The 19,481-nt window shown below is 42.5% G+C and overlaps 1 protein-coding gene across 3 annotated transcripts in view; it reads left to right on the top strand.

Moving 5' to 3' along the window:
* Ctnnd2 (catenin delta 2) overlaps positions 1-19,481 on the top strand; it is a 727,532-nt gene that overhangs the window by 677,495 nt on the left and 30,556 nt on the right. For all 3 annotated transcript variants that reach the window (XM_057789656.1, XM_057789657.1, XM_057789658.1), the window contains 2 exons: positions 4,584-4,794; positions 12,770-12,854. In XM_057789656.1, the coding sequence (XP_057645639.1) occupies positions 4,584-4,794; positions 12,770-12,854 (296 nt within the window). The remainder of the gene's footprint in view (positions 1-4,583; positions 4,795-12,769; positions 12,855-19,481) is intronic.

Here is a 19,481-nt window from a genome sequence, read left to right as displayed (position 1 = left end):
AAGTGGGAGGACCTTGGTCTTCCTGTAGAGCAGGGAATTTGGACTGCTCTTCAGTATCGAGAGGGAGGGGGAATGGACTAGGGGGAGGAGAAGTGGAGTGGGGATAGGGGGAGGGGAGCGGGGGGAGGGGGCAATATGTGGGAGGAGGGGGAGGGAAATGGGAAACGGGGAGCAGTTGGAAATTTTAATTAAAAAAGAATAAAAAAAGAAAAAAAAAGATTTCTTTGTGGTTAGCAAGTGAGAAGTGTATGCAACAAGTCTCAACAGTTAGCTTTTTCTCTTGATGGAAATGCTTCATCCTTTTCATCTGAGTTACCAAGGCCAGGCACACAAAATTTTCAGGAATGAGCTTCGCCTCTTCCAAGTCTCTCCTCCTTTGCCTGCTTCAGAGATTACTCCAGGTTCTGAGCTCATGTTTTCAGTGATCCCGACCATGCTACCTATAGGGCTGAAATCCCCTAAACCATGTGACTTGAGCCAAGCCAGTGTCCTAGGAGGAGGCTGCAGATAACCAATTTCACATGTAAAATGCTCTAATTCCTTAATAGCCTTGTCTTGTCTAATTAAATTTTATTTGTCTCTAAATGTAACATAGCTGGTAAGGTCATGGTTACAGATTTTATTTACCTGATTACATGCTGGTGAGATTCAGACTCATTATATACCATGAATACCTTTAGCTAAGGAAAGAACACAGAAAAGGCATTCAATACGTATAAACTCCTACTCTGAGTTGTTTTAACTCAGGCTGATCAATGTATATTGTTACATTTCCAGGCTTCGTTGCTGTAGTAATCATTGTTGTCATTGTTGATAACTGTTTGTCTTATCATGTGTCTTAGAAACCTTCACAAGGATCTTTTCATTGAACTCTGAAGGATTCCTTAGAAGAGGGTTCCATTTGAATAAAGTGTAGTTCAAATTTTACAGTATAACCTGTCAGAGGAGGCGATAAAGACAATGGAAGTGGGAAGAAGGCTTTTATAATGAGCCTCATTTGAAATGTGATGTTAGCCACAGTTATGTGTGTTTCACTTTGGTCTTAGATCTTTATTTTATTGATCTTGGATTAGTAAGCCATCCAGCTTCTCCAGGTGGTCTGATTGGAATCTGAATGAGCTGTGGGAATCCCGACTTCTTCATTGTGTTGATGATGTCAGTTTTGACTGTCAGCAACAGCCTAGTGTTTATCACTGTGTGTGAGCATCCTGTAAGCAGGATACTTTTTTACAAAGGCACAGTGGGTGAGCTGGGTCTTAGGCAAGCAGGAGAGAACATCAGGAATCCCCTGCTACCAATGAAGCTGGGTATCTGTAGTTGTGCACCCCCCCAACCAGTAATACCAAGGCTGTGACACGTGTCCTACCATGGAAGTTAATTGGCGACCCACGTGAGAGCAAGCACACTTGGTATAAGCGTAGATGCAGACATGGGAGGGTGTGAGACAGCTCCAGGCCTTCTGCTCATCCATGCAAGTGCACTCCAGGATTCCCAGCAAAGGAAATGGCTATCTCTGATACCTTTGTATTAAAAGGTTCATTCTTTAAAGAGAGGAAAACATATGTCTCTCTGAAAGACTGTCAGTTATTGCTGACATCTGATCAGGATGAGGATACTGGTCACAGTAAATGGGAGCTCAGTTCTCCTTGTGGTCCCTGGTCAACCATTTTGTGTTGGCTTAATTGTTTCTATTTGTCATCATCATCATCATCATTATACTGTTTCAGCCTGACCTCTAACTTTATGCCAGTCCCTAGGTTCTAGGATTCTGAATGAAAGCCATCACACCCAACTCTTGTGTCAGACTCTTGATAAACAGGACAGTTATCACCACAAATGTGACATCATATAACAATCTGCAGAAAGCCATACATACCTAAAGTTTTGCATCCCATATTTCCTAAGGTTCTTTGGTGTCTAGGAAACTCCTAAAATGGTTCATATATTTTTTTACTTTATTTACTTGCTTATTTACATTTTATTAGCTTGGTTATGGGGTGTAAGTTTGGAGAAGGCACTTTCAAACACAGTTCTTAAAGGACACAAGACATGAATGTTAACCCTGAGTGATTAAAGACAAGGTACACTAATAAATCTGGTTTGATTCAGAATGATACTATTTAAAATAAAACAGTAGCAGTAATGATAGCAAACTCACCTCACTCATCTATTCTTTTCCTTTTTTCATTTTTATATTTTTCAATTTTTGGTGTATGCAAGGATCCTTTGGTAAATATTAAACTAAAGCATTTAACTATAGAATTTTCTCAGTGTTCCTTTTGCCCATCAGCTGTGAGGTGGAAGAGAGGCGGGCTACTGAGTAAGTATTCATAGAACCCAACACAAACATTACAGAAAAGTTGTGTCTCCTTTAGGCTTTACAGATTGGGAGGCTATGAAGAAATCACACATTCACAATTATCCAACGTAGATTCATTTATTTACTTAATTACTTAGACTCAAGGTCTCAAGTAGTCTCGGCTTGCCTCAAACCTTCTGTTTATGCAGGGATGAATGACCTTGACCTTTTCATCGTTCTGGCCCCACCTCCTAAGTGCTAGGACTCACACCCAGTGTTTTGTGCATGCTAAGCAAGCCCTCTTCCAACGAAGCCGCATTCTTTGCACCTGGCATTTTTAAGTCAAAACAGCAGCCCAAACAAAAAAATTCTGCAGATAAGTCTCTTCTCAACATTTTTGCTTTCAGCCATGGCAAAATTAAGGTCACAGGACCAGTCTTGCACACTCAACGTGTGAATGTCCCACATACTCAATGGTTAAAGTGTCTCTCAGTCCTAGTCATCAGAACTTCCTGCATCACGGAGGCAGGGAGGAAAGGACATGTCCGTCTCCTTTCGTCGATGGTTGACAGATTGTCTTCCGGTGGCTTATGATAGAACCGCAGGCATGCTAAGCTCGACAAGAAGCAAGCTCTTCGTCAGAGTTGAGTTGATTTAACGATAAATATATCAAGCAATTTGCTGTGAGGACTATCCACACACAAAGCATCCTCTGCAAGCCACTTTGAATGCTGTCATTAGAAAATAAATACGCCACTTTGGGGGGTTTTCAAGTCAAAACGCTTCTCTCAGACACTTCCTCTACTGTCATCAACTGAATGCAGACGCTCTTCTATTTCCGTAATTTAAACATCAGCGTTTTCTGTCCATGCTAAAATAAGCCACTAAAATAAGGATAAGAGCAGATATCAAAATATCATATTACAGAGCCTATGTTTTATTTATTACTGCCTGGAGCTAAGATACTGCCTATTCCCGTGGGATTCTTTCTCCTGCCCCGCGTTGCCACACACTGGGCAGTTTCTCAACAGAAGGAGGTGTCATTTAGAGGTCTGTTACAGTCAAAGTATTTCCTGTAACTATTAGAAGCTGGCTACATATGTCTAGTCCTGGGGTGGGAGGTGAGTAAGGGACCTGACTTGGAACACTTGCCAATTCCGCCTAAAATAATTCAGGGACAACAGACTTTGCTGCAGGCTCTTGTTTACTTCCAGAAGTAAATTAAAGGAGCAGAATTGGAAGCTACGGGTGGGATGCATTAATTGTCCTGCTGGGCTGTTGGTAATGTCTAAAGTGCTTTGTATTCTAAAAACACTCCATAAATCTGTCACTGTAAGTACCTTTATCATTGGGAGAGGCAAGACCGGTAATGATAAAGTGAATTAAGTAAGCAAAGTTGGGTTTTATTTTACTTTCACATGAAGAAAAACATGCCAGGTTAGTTAATGCTGCATTACAGAATCGTGCAATAAAGCTCATCGGAGAGACAAGGTGACCAAGTACACAGGCTACTGCATTAGACAATTTGTCAAGGTCGCCTCCCCTACGACTGCCGTTACATTGTACAGATCCCAGTCTAAGTTCATGCGGTTGTGCCCGTCACCATACATTTATTTACTTCCGGGGATATCAACATGGCATCTGTTGAAGCTCTGTTCTTTCTTAATTATGGAATAAATGCTTTCTATGAATTTCCTCAGCTCATCTTTAAGATAATCTTATAGATTTCGTGTCCTTATTGTTCTTGCTTTAAAAACTGAAATCAGTGAAGCTTAGAGCCATAATGTCACTCCCAAAGAGAACCGGTCCTACATCTATGGACAAGCAGACCCTGGGCCTTGGCTGTGAGCAACTGCAGTTGGTCCTCAGTACTGCATGTACCTCAGCCAGGACTCATCCACCTGCAGATCGAAATTATTTGATTAATATTCATGTACATTAGTTATGTGCAGAATTTGTAGCAATATGACGTCAACTGCTTTTGCACAGCATTGGCATTGAACTAAGTGATAGAAGTGATGGAGAAGTGATTTAAAGTGTGAGGACAGATGGAAATATGCTGTTTTGTGTGAGACCCAGGCTTCCATGTATTTAAATATGCACAGTGTGATGGTGAGGATGTCCTGGGCCCAGTGGCTGTCGGTGGGCAACCTTCCTGTGCCTTCTGAAATCTCCCTGCACAGAACAGGCAGTGCCTTCCTGCACCCACTTTTCCTCTTCTGTTCCCAGCTCTCCGTTGCCCTCTCCTTCCACCTTCACCTTCCCTTCGTTTTCTTTCCTAAAGGCAAATACGCCATGCGAGACCTGGTCCACCGGCTTCCTGGAGGGAACAACAGCAACAACGCGGGGAGCAAGGCCATGTCAGATGACACCGTGACAGCCGTGTGCTGCACCCTGCACGAAGTGATCACCAAGAACATGGAGAATGCCAAGGCCTTACGGGATGCTGGCGGCATCGAGAAGTTGGTTGGCATCTCCAAAAGCAAAGGAGATAAGTAAGTCAAGGGGCAATATGGTCTTTGGGTTAGAGTATGTCAGAAGCGGCATTGCCTGTGCATTGGAGTAAGTCAGGGTCGGCATTGTCTTTGCGTTGGAGTAAGTTTGGGCAGCATTGTATTTGCATTGCTAAGAAAGACTTCACAGCCCAGCCTACAATCTGAGTTCCTTCACAGGGCAGCCAACCAGTTTAGTCTGGAAACATGACGTTATCTCCCTGCTGTTGTTCCTCAAATGTGCTTGCCAGTCCCTGTATCAGTGGACCCGCATCCTTAGGCTCTGTGTCCCAAGTCTTCACACAGGTGTCTTCTCTGTGTGTCCTTCCTACGGAGTCAGAGAGAACCAATTCTACTTGTCTGCTCCTTCACCCGCTGTGAGATTCTGGGCAGGTTATTTGCTATGTTCTTGCTTTCTAACCTAAAATTGAAGGCAGGCCTGGCGTGATACCCTTCCTGGAACCAGGGGTCATCAAATCTGAAAGGATAAATAGAAACTCCCCAGGCAGAGAGGCAATATTCCCTGTGATTTAAGAATCAAGGGTATCTTACTGTATGCAACAACAACAAAAAAAAACTTCATCAGCTAGGATGCTAGTGTATCAGCTAGTGTATCAACCTTTACAGAAACCTTCACTATCCTTAATTAAATTTTGTCTTCTCCAAGTCCCTCAGTGTAATCAAAGAAGATTAAATGGGTAAACTTTTTATTATCAAGGGCCTGCCGACTTCTTGCCTTTTCATTCCCTGCCTCCCGTTCCCTTACATCTAAATGCTAAATAATTAATTTTTCTTTTGTTATTGAAGATGGTGAGGAATGCTCTTTGAGACTCTCTGGAAACTCTGTCTCATTATTTCATTTAACTCGAGTTATTGGCAATGTGTTATAAAAAGTTTCGGGGGGAGGTTTCTAAATACCCTGAGATCCTTAAATAGGCTCGTTCAACAATTCAGCATTAGATTTGAATACGTTCTTGTGTCAAGGGGTGAAGCCCATCAGACTCAGGCAATTGTGCAATGTAGATTTGGGACTTGAATTATATACAGCTTGTGATGTTCTGTTGAAAATAAAACATCATGGTTCATAGCCAAGAAGCTACGTAGTTTTTTTCTTCACATAGCTCAGCAGACCTGTGGGTCTCAAAGAAAAGAAATGTTTACTTGCCTTGAGCATTGTGATCCCAATATATTGTTGCTGGGACCACTTTTCTTAAAGGCATATACACTTAGGAAACACAGTAAAACCAGTCGACAGGAGCATTCTATTCATCTGTACTTATGAGACATCCCAAGGTTAAAGTACATTCTCTGAATTTAAAGACAAGAAAACTGGGAGTGGGGAGGGGGTGGCAGGCTATCTATCAAGTCCCTTGGGTTGTCTTGAGTTTCTCCACAGCAGTACAAAATGGGCCTTGAGTACAAAAGATGCTGTGGTCAGACTGATAGCCAAAGAAAACTATTTGGTGAAACTACTTTGAAAAGTCTGTTTGGAGAAATCACCTGTGAAATCTTGCAGCTCTTCCGTGGTGGCTGTGAGTTGTCCTTCAAGGTGTGGCCCAGACTTGGTGGTTGCAGATGGGCAGGTGTTTTTCATCTGTCGGTGATCTCACAAGTGTCCTTTAGTTTGACTAAGCATTTCTTCATGCACAGTCACCCATTTCACCGATTTCTTCCTTCATCTTTTTTTACTCTTTGTCAACAGCCTGGAATTATGACTTTAATAACAAGTGTTAAATTGAGCTGAATCAGGTCTCTTACAATTGCAGTTCTCATACTTCCGTTTCCATATGGCTTGTCTCTTTGGTATACGAATATCCTGACTAATTGGAGGATCAAAACAAGGTTTTTATAACCTCTCACTTCCTACCTACACTTCCATTTATAATTGCTTTTCGCCGCTTTTGAAACAAAATGAGACCAGGAGAGCTGCTCTGATTCTCAGCATGAAACTTGAATTTGTTGCTCAGTCCTATGGTGACAAGCCTTGGGATTCCCTTGAAGCTCTCAATGTGTTTTAGTAAAACAAAAAAATTTTTCAGGAGTAGAACTTTTGAGCTCAGGACCAATAGCATAGTAAAAATATCAGTTCATTCCAGTTAACCTATACAACTATCACAAAAATGTCCAGACAAAATTGTTTTTAAAAACTTGCTTATAGAGCTAAGTTCAGTTCAAGTCTGGTTTTTCTTTGAAACAGCATGCAAACAAACATGACAAAGCAAACAAGAGCATAGAACAAAACGCAAATAAGCTGCGGTCCTCAAGTTTTCAATATTTTTACATTTTACTTCGAAGTATGTGTTGTAATAAGAGCGGCAGGGCTGCGTCCCCGGCACCCAGCCGCCCACATGGCTAGCTTATGCCCTGAAATAATTACATGGAAACTGTATTTTTTTAATCACTGCCTGGCCCATTAGTTCCAGTCTCTTATTGCTAGCTCTTACATATTGATCTAACCCATTTCTAATATTCTGTGTAGCACCAAGAGCTGGCTTACCAGGAAAGATCTTAACCTGCGTCTGTCTGGAGTGAGAGAATCATGGCGACTCTCTGACTCAGCTTCTTTCTCCCAGCATTCTCTTCTGTTTACTCCACCCACCTAAGGTTTGGCCTATCAAATGGGCCTAGGCAGTTTTCTTTATTAGTTAACCAATGAAAGCAACAGATAAAATACAAGAACCACCTCCATCATTTCCCCTTTTTCTGTTTAAACAAAAAAGAAAGGCTTTCACTTTAACATAGTAAGATTACATATAGCAAAACAGTTATCAAGCAAGAATTACAGTTATAATATTTATATCTATTTTATCTCTTATCATAACTAAGGAAAACTATAACTATCTATCCATTCTTCAACTCCATCAAAGACTCCAGAGGATATAATATTACCTAAGTAAACAAGAGATCCAAAACTCTAGAAATGACAGAGACATCTCACTGCCTGGACAGTCACCCAAAGTTCTTTTGTACCGTTGGGGCATCCATCTTCAGCCTTCAGGCCCATAGTATCCAGCAGACATTTTCATCAAGCAGGAAATTCCAAAGACAGTTCAGTCACTTTTTGCTGTGTCCTGCAGAATGTCTCACAGACTCTTTCATGAGTCAGGAACCCCGAAAGACCATCTCACCTTTAGGCAAGTTCAGTAGTCCTCTCTCTGAGGGTTCTCTGTGTCCAGTTTATGCAACAGTCCAGGCAAGAGCAGTTTCTTGCCCAAATGGCTATCAAACTCCATAAGGAGCCTCTTCGATGCCTATCTTCCTCTTGAAGTAGTTGGTGCTGCCAGGAGCAGACGTGTCTCATTGTCATGAAAAGTCCTAAGTTATTAAAATATTTTAAATGCCATGTTCTGTAGTCTTTGAAAGATATGAAGAATGCCTATCTAATTGAAATATATCTCTATATATCTAGAAAATCTAACTAACATGACTACAAGCTTGACTATTATTGATGATTATCCATTAACAACCTATATTTCCTATTTTACATTACATTTTTAAATGAACTACATAATCACAATACCTTAATCAAGATCAGAAATACATAAACATATAACAAAATTGACCTTAAAATCATACCAATGCAAATTATTCATATCTATATCATATCCCCCTTTAAATGTAAAAGAACATTTATAAACCATATTTGGGAATATGGGCGCAGTTTTTTCTCTCCAAACTGCTTCCTGCTGAATGGGGGCGTCGTTAATTAGGTCTTTCATGGTGTAACCTGTGTGCCAGGGTCATCTCGGTTGGCAGTCGTGTGAAGTAATTTTTTGAGGGTGTTCACAGTAACCTTTCAGGAGGGTGTGGTCTATCATACCATATTGGGATAGAAGAAATCCACAGGGTCGCATCCTCTGTGAAAACAAAAGAAGACCCTCTCCAAAGCATCATATCCTTAGACCCATATTCTGAAATCATAATACCCTTGTATCCATTCTGGTTTAGCTTGGCAGCCCATATAATGAAATGTCTCTCTGTACTTAGCTCCTTTACAGTCAAAAATTTTAAAGAAAACACAATAATACAAAGTATCCAGACTCTCTGTGAATTTTCCATTTTTACGTGGCTTATTTTTCTTTATTTCTTTTAATCTATAACTATCTGTACTCTGTCTCTTTAAAGACTTTATCCTTTTTTTAAGACATTAACTTTATTCTTTATATATATTTTTTTTTCTCTCTCAAGCCTACGTACATTTATCCAAGAGTGTCTGAATCAGTTCTATTGTGAATCTGTAATTTTTTTACTATCCAGGAGCACTTTGTTTTGTGCTTTTAAATCGCTAAGTGCTTAAGAATCTAAGCTGTGACATTCCTAGGTCAAAAACAGGTACTGCTTGCTTGCCCCGCCCAGTCCAACATGGCGGAGCCGCTCGTGCCTCTGATCCTTGCACATTGCACCAGTAGCGTGGTGGAGCTGCTTGTGCCTCTGAGCCGTTTGGTGCCCCTGAACCACTCACAGTTCCAGGCACACAGTAGTCCACATTGCCATCAAGCAAGCCGTAGCACTTTACTCCAAATGCTCCATTCAAAGACTCTTTCTCCCGCAGGAGCCAGACAGAGATCGCGATGGCGGCACAGCCCAGAAAGCTGGCATTTTAAAACAGCCAGTTTTTTCCTGTTGCTGAGTCAGGACAATTTCTTTGCCGCACACAACCCACAATCAGCATAAAGCTGTCTTAAATTCTCTCTCTGTCCTTTTTAAGCCCTCTCAGGTTTTACGTGGAGTTCATTAGCACGTTGGGTGCCACTCTGTTGTAATAAGAGCGGCAGGGCTGCGTCCCCAGCACCCAGCCGCCCACATGGCTAGCTTATGCCCTGAAATAATTACATGGAAACTGTATTTTTTTAATCACTGCCTGGCCCATTAGTTCCAGTCTCTTATTGGCTAGCTCTTACATATTGACCTAACCCATTTCTAATATTCTGTGTAGCCCCACGAGGTGGCTTACCAGGGAGATCTTAACCTGCGTCTGTCTGGAGTGGGAGAATCATGGCGACTCCTGACTTGGCTTCTTTCTCCCAGCATTCTGTCTGTTTACTCCACCCACCTAAGGGCTGGCCTATAAATGGGCCAAGGCAGTTTCTTTATTAAATGAAAGTAATTCCTCCATCAAGTATGAGCAAACCTAACCAAGCGGTGATGGGACCACAGTGCACCAGAACCACAACCCCTATGGTGGTAGGCACCTGGTACTCTGCCATGCTACCCCGATGTGACCGAGTTGTGAAGCCATGAGGAATCGCTCCATCAGACGTCTTCAGCCACCCCGGATTTGACAGCTCCCAGGAAGATCAAAGCCCTGTGTAATTGTTATCAACACTTACCGGAGCGGAGTGCACATTGTTTTGAAGTCTGATGACTTACTATTTTCGTATCATTTTTAAACATACACTGCAGACATTCTATCATGTCCATCTGTTCCAAATACCTGCTTTCATGATTTCAACAGTTATGTGGGAAATTGTGTTGGATGTGTCATTGTATTTATCATAAGGCAGAGAAGCCATTAATAGTCTGGATTGTTGCTTGTTAGTATAGAGCTGTGTGCTGTGACTCGGGTTATAATCGCTTAGGAACATTGAATTTTCCTAGTCCTTCTGCTGACAGTGACAGCTTTTCAAGTCGATATTTTTATGACACCAGTCAGTGGAAGGATCAAGGGAAGACGAAGAAGAGGGCAGTGTGACTTTTGACCTTCATGCTGCTAAAACACCATGCTATTCTGCCATTTTAATTGAGAGGCTAACCTGCTCCTCATAAGCATTCACAGTCTTATTTTGTAACTAAAGAAGAAGTTGAAACAAACCAAAAAATTACACTGTGTCCGAGAAATTTTTCATTCTAATGTGTCAGCCACACCACCATTACCTGAATTCTAATAATGTTCCTCCAGGGTTGCCTGGGCATTGCCAGACACAAATCACCGAGTAGCAGTGGTAAAAACACAAGAGCACTTAGTCTTTGTTTAACCTTGGTTATGCAAGGCCAACCCGGGCGCTAATCTGTATCCTTGCAAAGGTTTGCATTTCTCTAAGTTACAGGAACTTAAAACTGTAGCTAGAGCATGGTACTATCATAAATTATAGAATAATTAAACATCCATTCATTTTAGTGAACTAAAACAAATGTTACCTTATTGTAGCTAATGTATTAATGTATTATGGACAAAAAAATGGAATTCGCAGAACCTCATTTTTGTTGTTGTTGTTGTAATACAGCCAAAGTTGGGTTGTTTCTCAGAAACAGGTAGCTGTCACTATTGCTCTTCAGTCAGTGGATACAGGAGCTTTAACCTTAGCTTGTATAAACTACAAACGTGAAGACCCAGAAAAACAGCAGCCATGCTCTCCACATGTCCTGCCGTTCCATGACTTCACTATAGAGTGCCTGCCGTAGATATTCGTTTATCTCAGCTCTCAAATTCAAACTCACCCCAGTTCATCCACCATCTGCTTCCTTTGCATTTCAAAGGCCTTTTTATTTCAAATATGTCTTTTTCGTTAACATTTTGAGAATTTCATACATGAGTTCTTATAATTCCACCCTCCCTCTCCCCCTCCCAAACTCCCCATCCCCCAACCCCCTCTCAAATTCATGGTCTCTTAAGACTCCTGTAATTTTCATTGGTGTGTGTTGGGGGGAGTGATCTGCTGCCATTTAATGCTGCTCTAATTTACATGTTTGGGGCTGACCACTGGGGAATGAATAGCTTACCCGGGGCCCTGCTCCTGATGAGCACCTGTTCATCCCCTCTCAGCACCCTTTGGTTGCTTGTAGTTCTTCATATTAGGGTGGGACCTTATGAGATGTCAGCCCCCCCATCCGCATTGGTTTGTGCCCTGGTGTTATCATTGTGAAGGTCTAGCTTAGGCTGCCATATTGTTGAGATTCCATGGGTACAGCATTCCCTTCATTATTAGAAGACCCTATCTAGAAGCAGGTGTCCTGGTTCTCTGATTCTTCAGGAAGAGGGGACAACAGAGAGGGTGGAAGAGTCAAAGACATTTTTGGTCTCACTTCAGAGACTTGTCAGTGGCCCTGCCATATGAGGAGTCAGATTCTGAACTCTCCATTGCTTTGGAGGCCTTAGTACTTGGTTACAAAAAAAAAATCTATATACTATGAGTTCCTGTGACATTGATCCAAAAGGACCAAACTTGAGGAGCACACAGGTACGAGCATTCTGAGGTATCCATGTTAGGGGTGTGTGTGTGTGTGTGTGTGGTTGTGGTTGTTACAGGAGGTCCTTTCGCTCCTCCAGCCAATAGCCGCTGAGATACCAGCCCATTGGGGCATGGTCTCTCTCCCTTTAAAAAAGTGGCCACCTCCCTCCTCGCGCTCTCTTACTTCCTACTCCACTTCCGGCGACTTGACTCCCTTCCTGATTGCGCAGAGGGCTGTTGTCTGTGACGGTGATCTGTAAGTTTTTTCCCTTTTAAATAAATAACCATTTTATTAATCATAATTCCAAACTGGTGTTTGTGACTTACGCCTTCGCCTTCATGTGGTGTGTACTTAGCATCCACAAGCAACAGAAGCAGTTGCTTGTGCTCACACAGGTCAGGGTGCCAGCCCCATAGCTGTACCTGTGCCCTGGGGATATGGCTGTCTCCATTCTTCTTATTACCCATGTGTAGCTTAACACTGCTGTAAAAAAATCCCTAGACTCATTCAGTGCTGCAGAATCACTTTTTTTTCATATATCTCTTCCATTTTGTATAATTACAGACTATATCTGTTTTCACCCTGAGTGTCATGGTTCAGGTGTTTGCATTTTGGAATATCTTTGCCAAATTCTAGTGCCCCCCTGCGGTCACCTTCCAGATGTGTCATTGAGAATGGGGCAAGGAAAGGAATAGTCTGCTGAAGAGAAAAACCCAGAGGATGTGAATTTTATTCTCTTCTGACGAGACAATGTACTTCCAAACTAGACGCCATTGGTCATCTGCATTTCCTGTCTTTTCTTTATCAGGCACTCTCCAAAGGTGGTTAAGGCTGCATCTCAGGTCCTAAACAGCATGTGGCAGTACCGAGATCTGAGGAGTCTCTACAAAAAGGTAAGGGCTGCTTTTTTCTATCTCTAACCTGAGACTCCTGAGCTCCCAGATTTTAGGGCCAAAGGTGCCAAATATGACCATCATAAGAACCATCCCACATATAGTCAGTGTTTGTTCAAAAGCCTTGGGAGCTGAAACAAGAAAGAAAAAGATGCTATCCATATACCAAGATACAGCATGTAAGCCTTCTTGACTAAACAGATCTAAACTTATGTAGCCTTACACCAAAACATCTTTTTTTGATTCCCTAAGAGTCTATAATTTCTTTTCAAATTTTTAATTTAGCATCGTCATCATTATTATTCTTACTAGTGTGTGCTTGTGATGTATGTATATGGGCACGTATGCCATGGTGTACATAGGGAAGTCAGAGGACAGCTTGTGGAACTGGTCCCCTCTTCCTCCTTTATGTGGATTCCAAGGTGTCAGAGCACAGTGTCAGGACCGGCTCAGCCAGCACCTTTGCCTGCCGAGCCATCTCACTGGTCCCTATGAGTTCTTTTATTTTCAGATATTCATTTGCTTCTTTATTTTATGTTAGAGCATATGTGTGTATGAGTGTGAATGTGTCTGTGTGTGTATCTATGTACTACTCGTAGATGCGGGATACCACAGAGATCAGAAGACATTGAATCCCCTGGATCTAGAATTCCAGGAGATTGTGAGCCACCATGGGAGTGCTTGGAAAGGAAGAAACCAGGGTCTTCTGAAGACTAAAGAGTGATCTGAGCCTCTAAGACACCATTCCATCCTCCTCTTCCATTTCTAATTAACACACAATACATATACATATTTAGAGAGTACAGTGTGCTGGTTCAAAACATGTATTTATTGGTTATTGGCACACTCAAAGTATTTACCTCATTCATTCTCTTAGGCATGTATCTTTCTTTATGGTTAAAATTTCAAGGTTCACCCATCTAGCCATTTTGAAATGCATAATTATATATTTTGAATAACACTAATTCACTTTATAGGAAGAAAAAAAAGCACTGTTTTTAGAGCTTGTAAAGTAGACCCAAAGGTCATAAATTTAGAGATTTTGAAAAAAAATTAAAAAGCATCAATAAATTTAAACAAGTAATTACAGAGAAGACACAGGAAAAATAAACAGCTCAAGAGAAACTGGAGGAGTCAAAATATATGAGGGCCGGAAGAAATCACCTACACGATGCAGAGCCTACTCTGTGTTCTGGGTCCTGATGACGTTACTACATGGCTGCCCAGAGGAAAGAGATGAAGGTCTGCCTGGCCTCTATAACTACAGGAGGCTTGGCCTTCGTTCTGTGTGCTTGTGAGGCAAGCAGGAATTCATATTTTGCATTTAAAAGCATCTTCACTCTCCATGTGGCTCAAACATAAAACCTGAAAAGTACCACTTCTGGAGATGTTGATGCTGTCCATCATGGCCGAGTTCAGTGAAGAAAGGATGCTATAGAAGATGGTGGTCAGGCAGGCCTTCTTTGGTTGGTTGGTTTAGTTTGCTTTTTGTTTTTTAGACGATAATTTTTATTGAGAGTTTTATATACGAGCATTGCATCTGTACCACTTCTACTCCTCCTTCACCCACTCAACTCCTTCTGTGTCTTTTCACCCTCTCAAATTTATAAACTCCAGTTCTCAGTAGTCCTCATTGTCCGTTATGTTCAGCGAGACCGGTTTTGTCCCATGCTTTTTCAGACCCCGGCCAGCTGGCCTTGGTGAGTTCCCGATAGAACATCCCCATTGCCTCAGTGTGTGGGTGCACCCCTCGCGGTCCTGAGTTCCTTGCTCGTGCTCACTCTCCTTCTGCTCCTCCTTTGGATCAAAAGCATGGGACAAAACCGGTCTCGCTGAACATAACGGACAATGAGGACTACTGAGAACTGAAGAACAATGGCAATGGGTTCTTGATCTATTGCACGTAATGGCTTTGTGGGAGCCCAGGTAGTTTGGATGCTCACCTTAATAGACCTGGATGGAGGTCGGTGGTCCTTGGACCTCCCACAGGGCAGAGAAACCTGCTTGCTCTTTGGGCTGAGGAGGGAGGAAGACTTGATTGGGGGAGGGGGAGGGAATGGGAGGTGGTGGCGGGGAAGAGGCAGAAATCTTTAATAATTAAATTAATTAATTAATAAAAAAAATTTATAAACTCTTCTTTAATAATTATTGTTACATGGATGCACATATTCTTAACAATATCTTCCAGGAGCTATTTTGGTTTTTTGCTATTCCTAGCTAAGCAAGTGGGGAAAATTTAAATGTCACTAGTAAGGAGAGATGAAGGACATCATAAACACAAGAAAACCACTAGGGTTCAGAAAGGAAAAGCCAGGCTGGAGAAGGTAGGTGACTTCCTTCTACCATGGCCAAGGACCCTCCTGCTGAAAGAGGCTGCACCTCTGGGCATCCCTCATCACCAGCCCCTGTGTGCCTGCAGCTCCTTGGGCAGGGGTGTGAGGTCGCACACAATGTCCCACATCAGAAGGAATGAGACCCATCTTGCCAGAGGCACATTTGGTCTTTCTCTAAGCCTGTAAAATATTTAATACCTGGCTCTCCCGTGTTTTAGTCTATTTTTAGATTTCCCCAACGGCTCTTCTTCTTCCCTTGAGCACCCAGCACTTTGCACTTTAAGTTGATAAAATTTAACATATGCATGTCTCTTTCCAAGTTTTCCTGTGCTTCTAGACATGACGTTTGCATCAGAGATCATAAAATTAGGAGTTAGGGACTATACCAGATTGGTGATAAATCTTTCTAAATATTTTTCTCTTAAAGATGAGCGAGTTTTCTGTTTTGCATGAAATTCAGACCCCCACTCCCATGGTCTCTGCTCAGCTCCTTCTTGAAGCTAAGTGAAATCTTCCTCATAGCTGAGCAGTGGTGGCACATGCCTTTAGTCTCAGCACTCAGGAAGCAGAGGCAGGTAGATCTCTTTAAGTTCAAGGCCAGCCTGATATATAAGAGCTAGCTTCAGGACAACTAGGACTATTACACAGAGAAACCATGTCTTGAAAACAAAAACAAAAGAAAGAGACAAAAAGAAAAAAGGGAAAAAATCTCCCTCAGAAAATTCGTTGAACTAAGCAGGTTAGCAGACATGGCTGAGCTAAACTGGCGGGCACACATAGTGTTGCCCCATAAACTAGAGTGGAGCCAGTAGTTCTGAGCCCCTGGCTAAAGGAGCTCCAGGAGCCTCTGCTTTACAGGAAGCACCAGCTCACCTCCCAGCTCTTCTGCTCCTCTGCAGTGCACCTGCTCACACTCTGTGCACCGTGGGAAAGCAGCTCTGAGACACCCTCAAGCTGTTTAGTGAATGGCAGCACAAGCTTTTCACTTTCGGGTAATTTTTTTTTTCTCTGTTGGTAGTAGAGTTCAAGAAGTGTAATTGTCTTTGTATTCCCACAAATGGAAGGGTGTGTTGACAGAAACTTAATGGAGTTAAAACTCAAGAGCTAAGTTGGTTTAAAATAACGTGTTTCATATGAGCACATTCAAGAAAGATGGGCTGGAGAAATCAATGTGATGTTTTTCGTTGGTCCATGATTGAAAAATGTTGAGAAAGAGTTGTTCTTAATCATTTCCAAATTATGCAGTTGTGAAATGGAACAGGGACCTCTGAGCTCAGTGTCATGAGCTCTCCTGATAAAGCTCTGCATTCATAATCATTTTCCCTTTAAAAGACCTGTGAAAAAGCCCAGTTCATTCTTCCTCTTCAATTGTCTTTAATTGGCAGGGAGGCCGATTTCTGTTCTGTTCTTCATTGACATTTTGCATACCTTTGAAAGCTGTGTGATCCATATCTTTTAATTATCCTTATGTCAAATCTACTTATTAGAATCTATTAGAGATCAGTAACTGAAGGACTCCAACGAAAACTTAAGACACAGAGGCCACGGCTGTGGGCAAGTGTAAAAGATGGAGCAATTGTTGGCAATTCTATTACTTTCTGAATTATATTCTTTAGGTGTTAAAGCACGGATCAAAGGGAAGAAAACTATAGAGCTAAATCTTGAAGAATGTTTAGAATTTGTATAATTAAGAGTTTGGGGTGAGGGCATTAGAAGAGGGAAAACATAGCTGGGAGATGGAATTTAGGATGTCTGAGACCCAATGTGGCTACATCCATTACTGGCTTCAGCTACACAAAAGCCAGACGTGCATAACATTAGCTGAACCGTTTTATTTTCCAGATACACATTTAGTCAGCTAGGATACCTTGGCTATCTGGGTTCTGACCAAAACAAAACTGTGGTTTATTCACGATGCATTTGATGCCCCCAAACACATTCACGTTATATGAATCTTCAGATTGAGTGGAGGCCATCTGGACTATCCACTTTGGGAAAGATGAGCAGAGGTTATCATGGTTATGTAACACAGCAGCTTTTCTAAACAGCCCTCATGTTCAGCTAGCCCTACATAGAAGTGTGAAATCCTTTATCATCTGTGAATGGCCGGTGAACGGTTCATAAAGCAATGGAGGGTATTTGCAAACCTGTTGGTTATGTAGGACGTCAGAAGTGCTTGTCTCTCTAGACACTTCAGATTAAAAACAAGTCCCTTGACAAAATGGAATGCTCATGTTTGATGGTGTTTGGGAAGTCTTACGATGGGTGGCTTGGGGAAGAGTAAATAAACTTGGGAGGAGGAGGGTATAAAAATCCAAAAACAACTGTCTAAATGCTATGTGGCATCACCAAGAAATAGAATGGGGTATAAACAAAGTCACTAAGCAGACAGCGCAGCTATAGATGATCCACTTAAGTAGCTACTTCTCCTGCCATGGGCCAAGATCAGACAGAAACCCTCTGCGCTCTCTCTCTCTCTCTCTCTCTCTCTCTCTCTCTCTCTCTCTCTCTCTCTCTCTCTCTCTCCTCTGCCACGCACTATAGATTCAATCCTCTCTGTGTAAGTTAAGCTTATTGACTGCCCCCCCTCTGCCCCTTACACTTACTCCAACCAAACAGTGGAAGAGAGAGCTGGGCAGTCAAAGAGCAGGAAGCCGCTGAGCTCCAGCTCATACCCAGGGAGCTAGGACTCGGCCTGGGCCTACACTCAGCTGCCAGGGTGTCCCAGGGAAGTGGTTGGCATGAGCCCTTTGATAATTCTTTGACAGTAGAGAACCAGTCTAGGCTCCAGCAGTCATTTCCACCACCATTTTCGCTGCTGCTTTTCCCTTGGTCCCCTGCTCTCTCCTGCTGTCTGTAGATGCCAATGCCCTATCCTTTACCCACAATCTTGCTCTTAAGCGACTCCACCTGCCAACCATTGCTTTGTAATGGAGCCCAGCAGGAAGAACCATACATATGAAGGCTTAGTAAAGCAAACCACAGACTTGGTGTTTTAGGACGTGACTGAGGAAAGCAAACTGCTATGGTTTTGTGGGTGGCTCTTTCTGTTGCATGTCAGCGCAGAGTGCATGTGCACAGTGGGGTGGATGTACTGAAGACTTCTGTTACCTGGAAGGTCAGAGTGAGGCCTAAGGAAGAGCGAGATACGCAATCAAGCAAAGCCTGTTGCTGCCCTCCTCCCACGACTGTCCCCATTTTGGTCCCATATGCTTCTCCTTTGAAGTGTCGCAGAACAAATGAGCAAAAGCCGTCTTTTCATGACTCCCATTACACGCCAGTCCTCCCCTTTGCCTCAGGCTCCCCACTGCCTCTTCTCCATCCTTGAGCAGCTCATCTTCCTGTTCATTCCTTACATTTTGGTGTCTCGAGCTCTTGATGCTTGGGACTCGGTTGTCTGGTCTGCGTATTTCCCAAGTGGCCAGAACTCTCCCCGCTGGGTGCAGTTAACCAAATGTGGCTGTCCCTGCGATCTGTCTCCTAACCCTCGCTCTTTAGATCATTAGCCATCTACACAGCCCATTTAAATAACTTTTCTGCAGTGCCCCACTGACGCCAGATCCCAAAGAGTCTGCTCCTCCTAAATTCAGCTGCTCTTCCTGGGTCCCCTGCACTTCATCGTGAGATAACACTGCTCTCCACACCGGTGCCAGGAACCATTCCTGACTCTACAGAAAGCTGTAGACATCTCAGGCTCTGCCCACCTCTTTTGACATTCAGGGATGCATAAGCAGCCACTTCTTCTCTGCCAGATCACTGGGCTGAGCTCTGATCTGTGCTTCTCGACTTTAGACTTGGCCTTCGCCAGTCTGCTCTCCAAAGGGCTGCAGGGATAAAACCGTCTAAAGGGTCAGTGTGATTCATGCCTTCTTATGGCCCTCTTGGTCCTGAGTATGGTGTCTAAATATCTTGGCATGGCTCGTGAATCCTTCCAAGACCAGCCTAGGCCTCTCTCTAAATCATCCCATCCCTTGCAAGTACTTATGCAGCCATATCTGACCTTGCCCTCAGACCGTCCCTTAAATCTGTGTTCTGTCCCATGGCACATCTCAACCTTCATTCTCCCTTTGGTTTTAATACTACCTCCCTTGAACCTAAACTTTATGAACTCCTTAATCCAAGTTAATAGCACTGCTTAGTAACCTAAAACAGTTTTTTTTAAATGATGAGTTTAATTAATGTTTAATTTTTACTTGAATTGCTTTTCAGTATTATAAACCCATGACTAAACATATTCCAGTTTACTGGCACTATACCATTTAATGACTACGTAAGTATTTATGCTTCTGGTAGA

Source organism: Chionomys nivalis, chromosome 15 (assembly GCF_950005125.1).
Source record: "Chionomys nivalis chromosome 15, mChiNiv1.1, whole genome shotgun sequence".
Classification (NCBI taxonomy): Eukaryota; Metazoa; Chordata; class Mammalia; order Rodentia; family Cricetidae; genus Chionomys; species Chionomys nivalis.
Note: the sequence above shows the minus strand (reverse complement) of the source record. Positions and strands in the feature narration are given on the sequence as shown.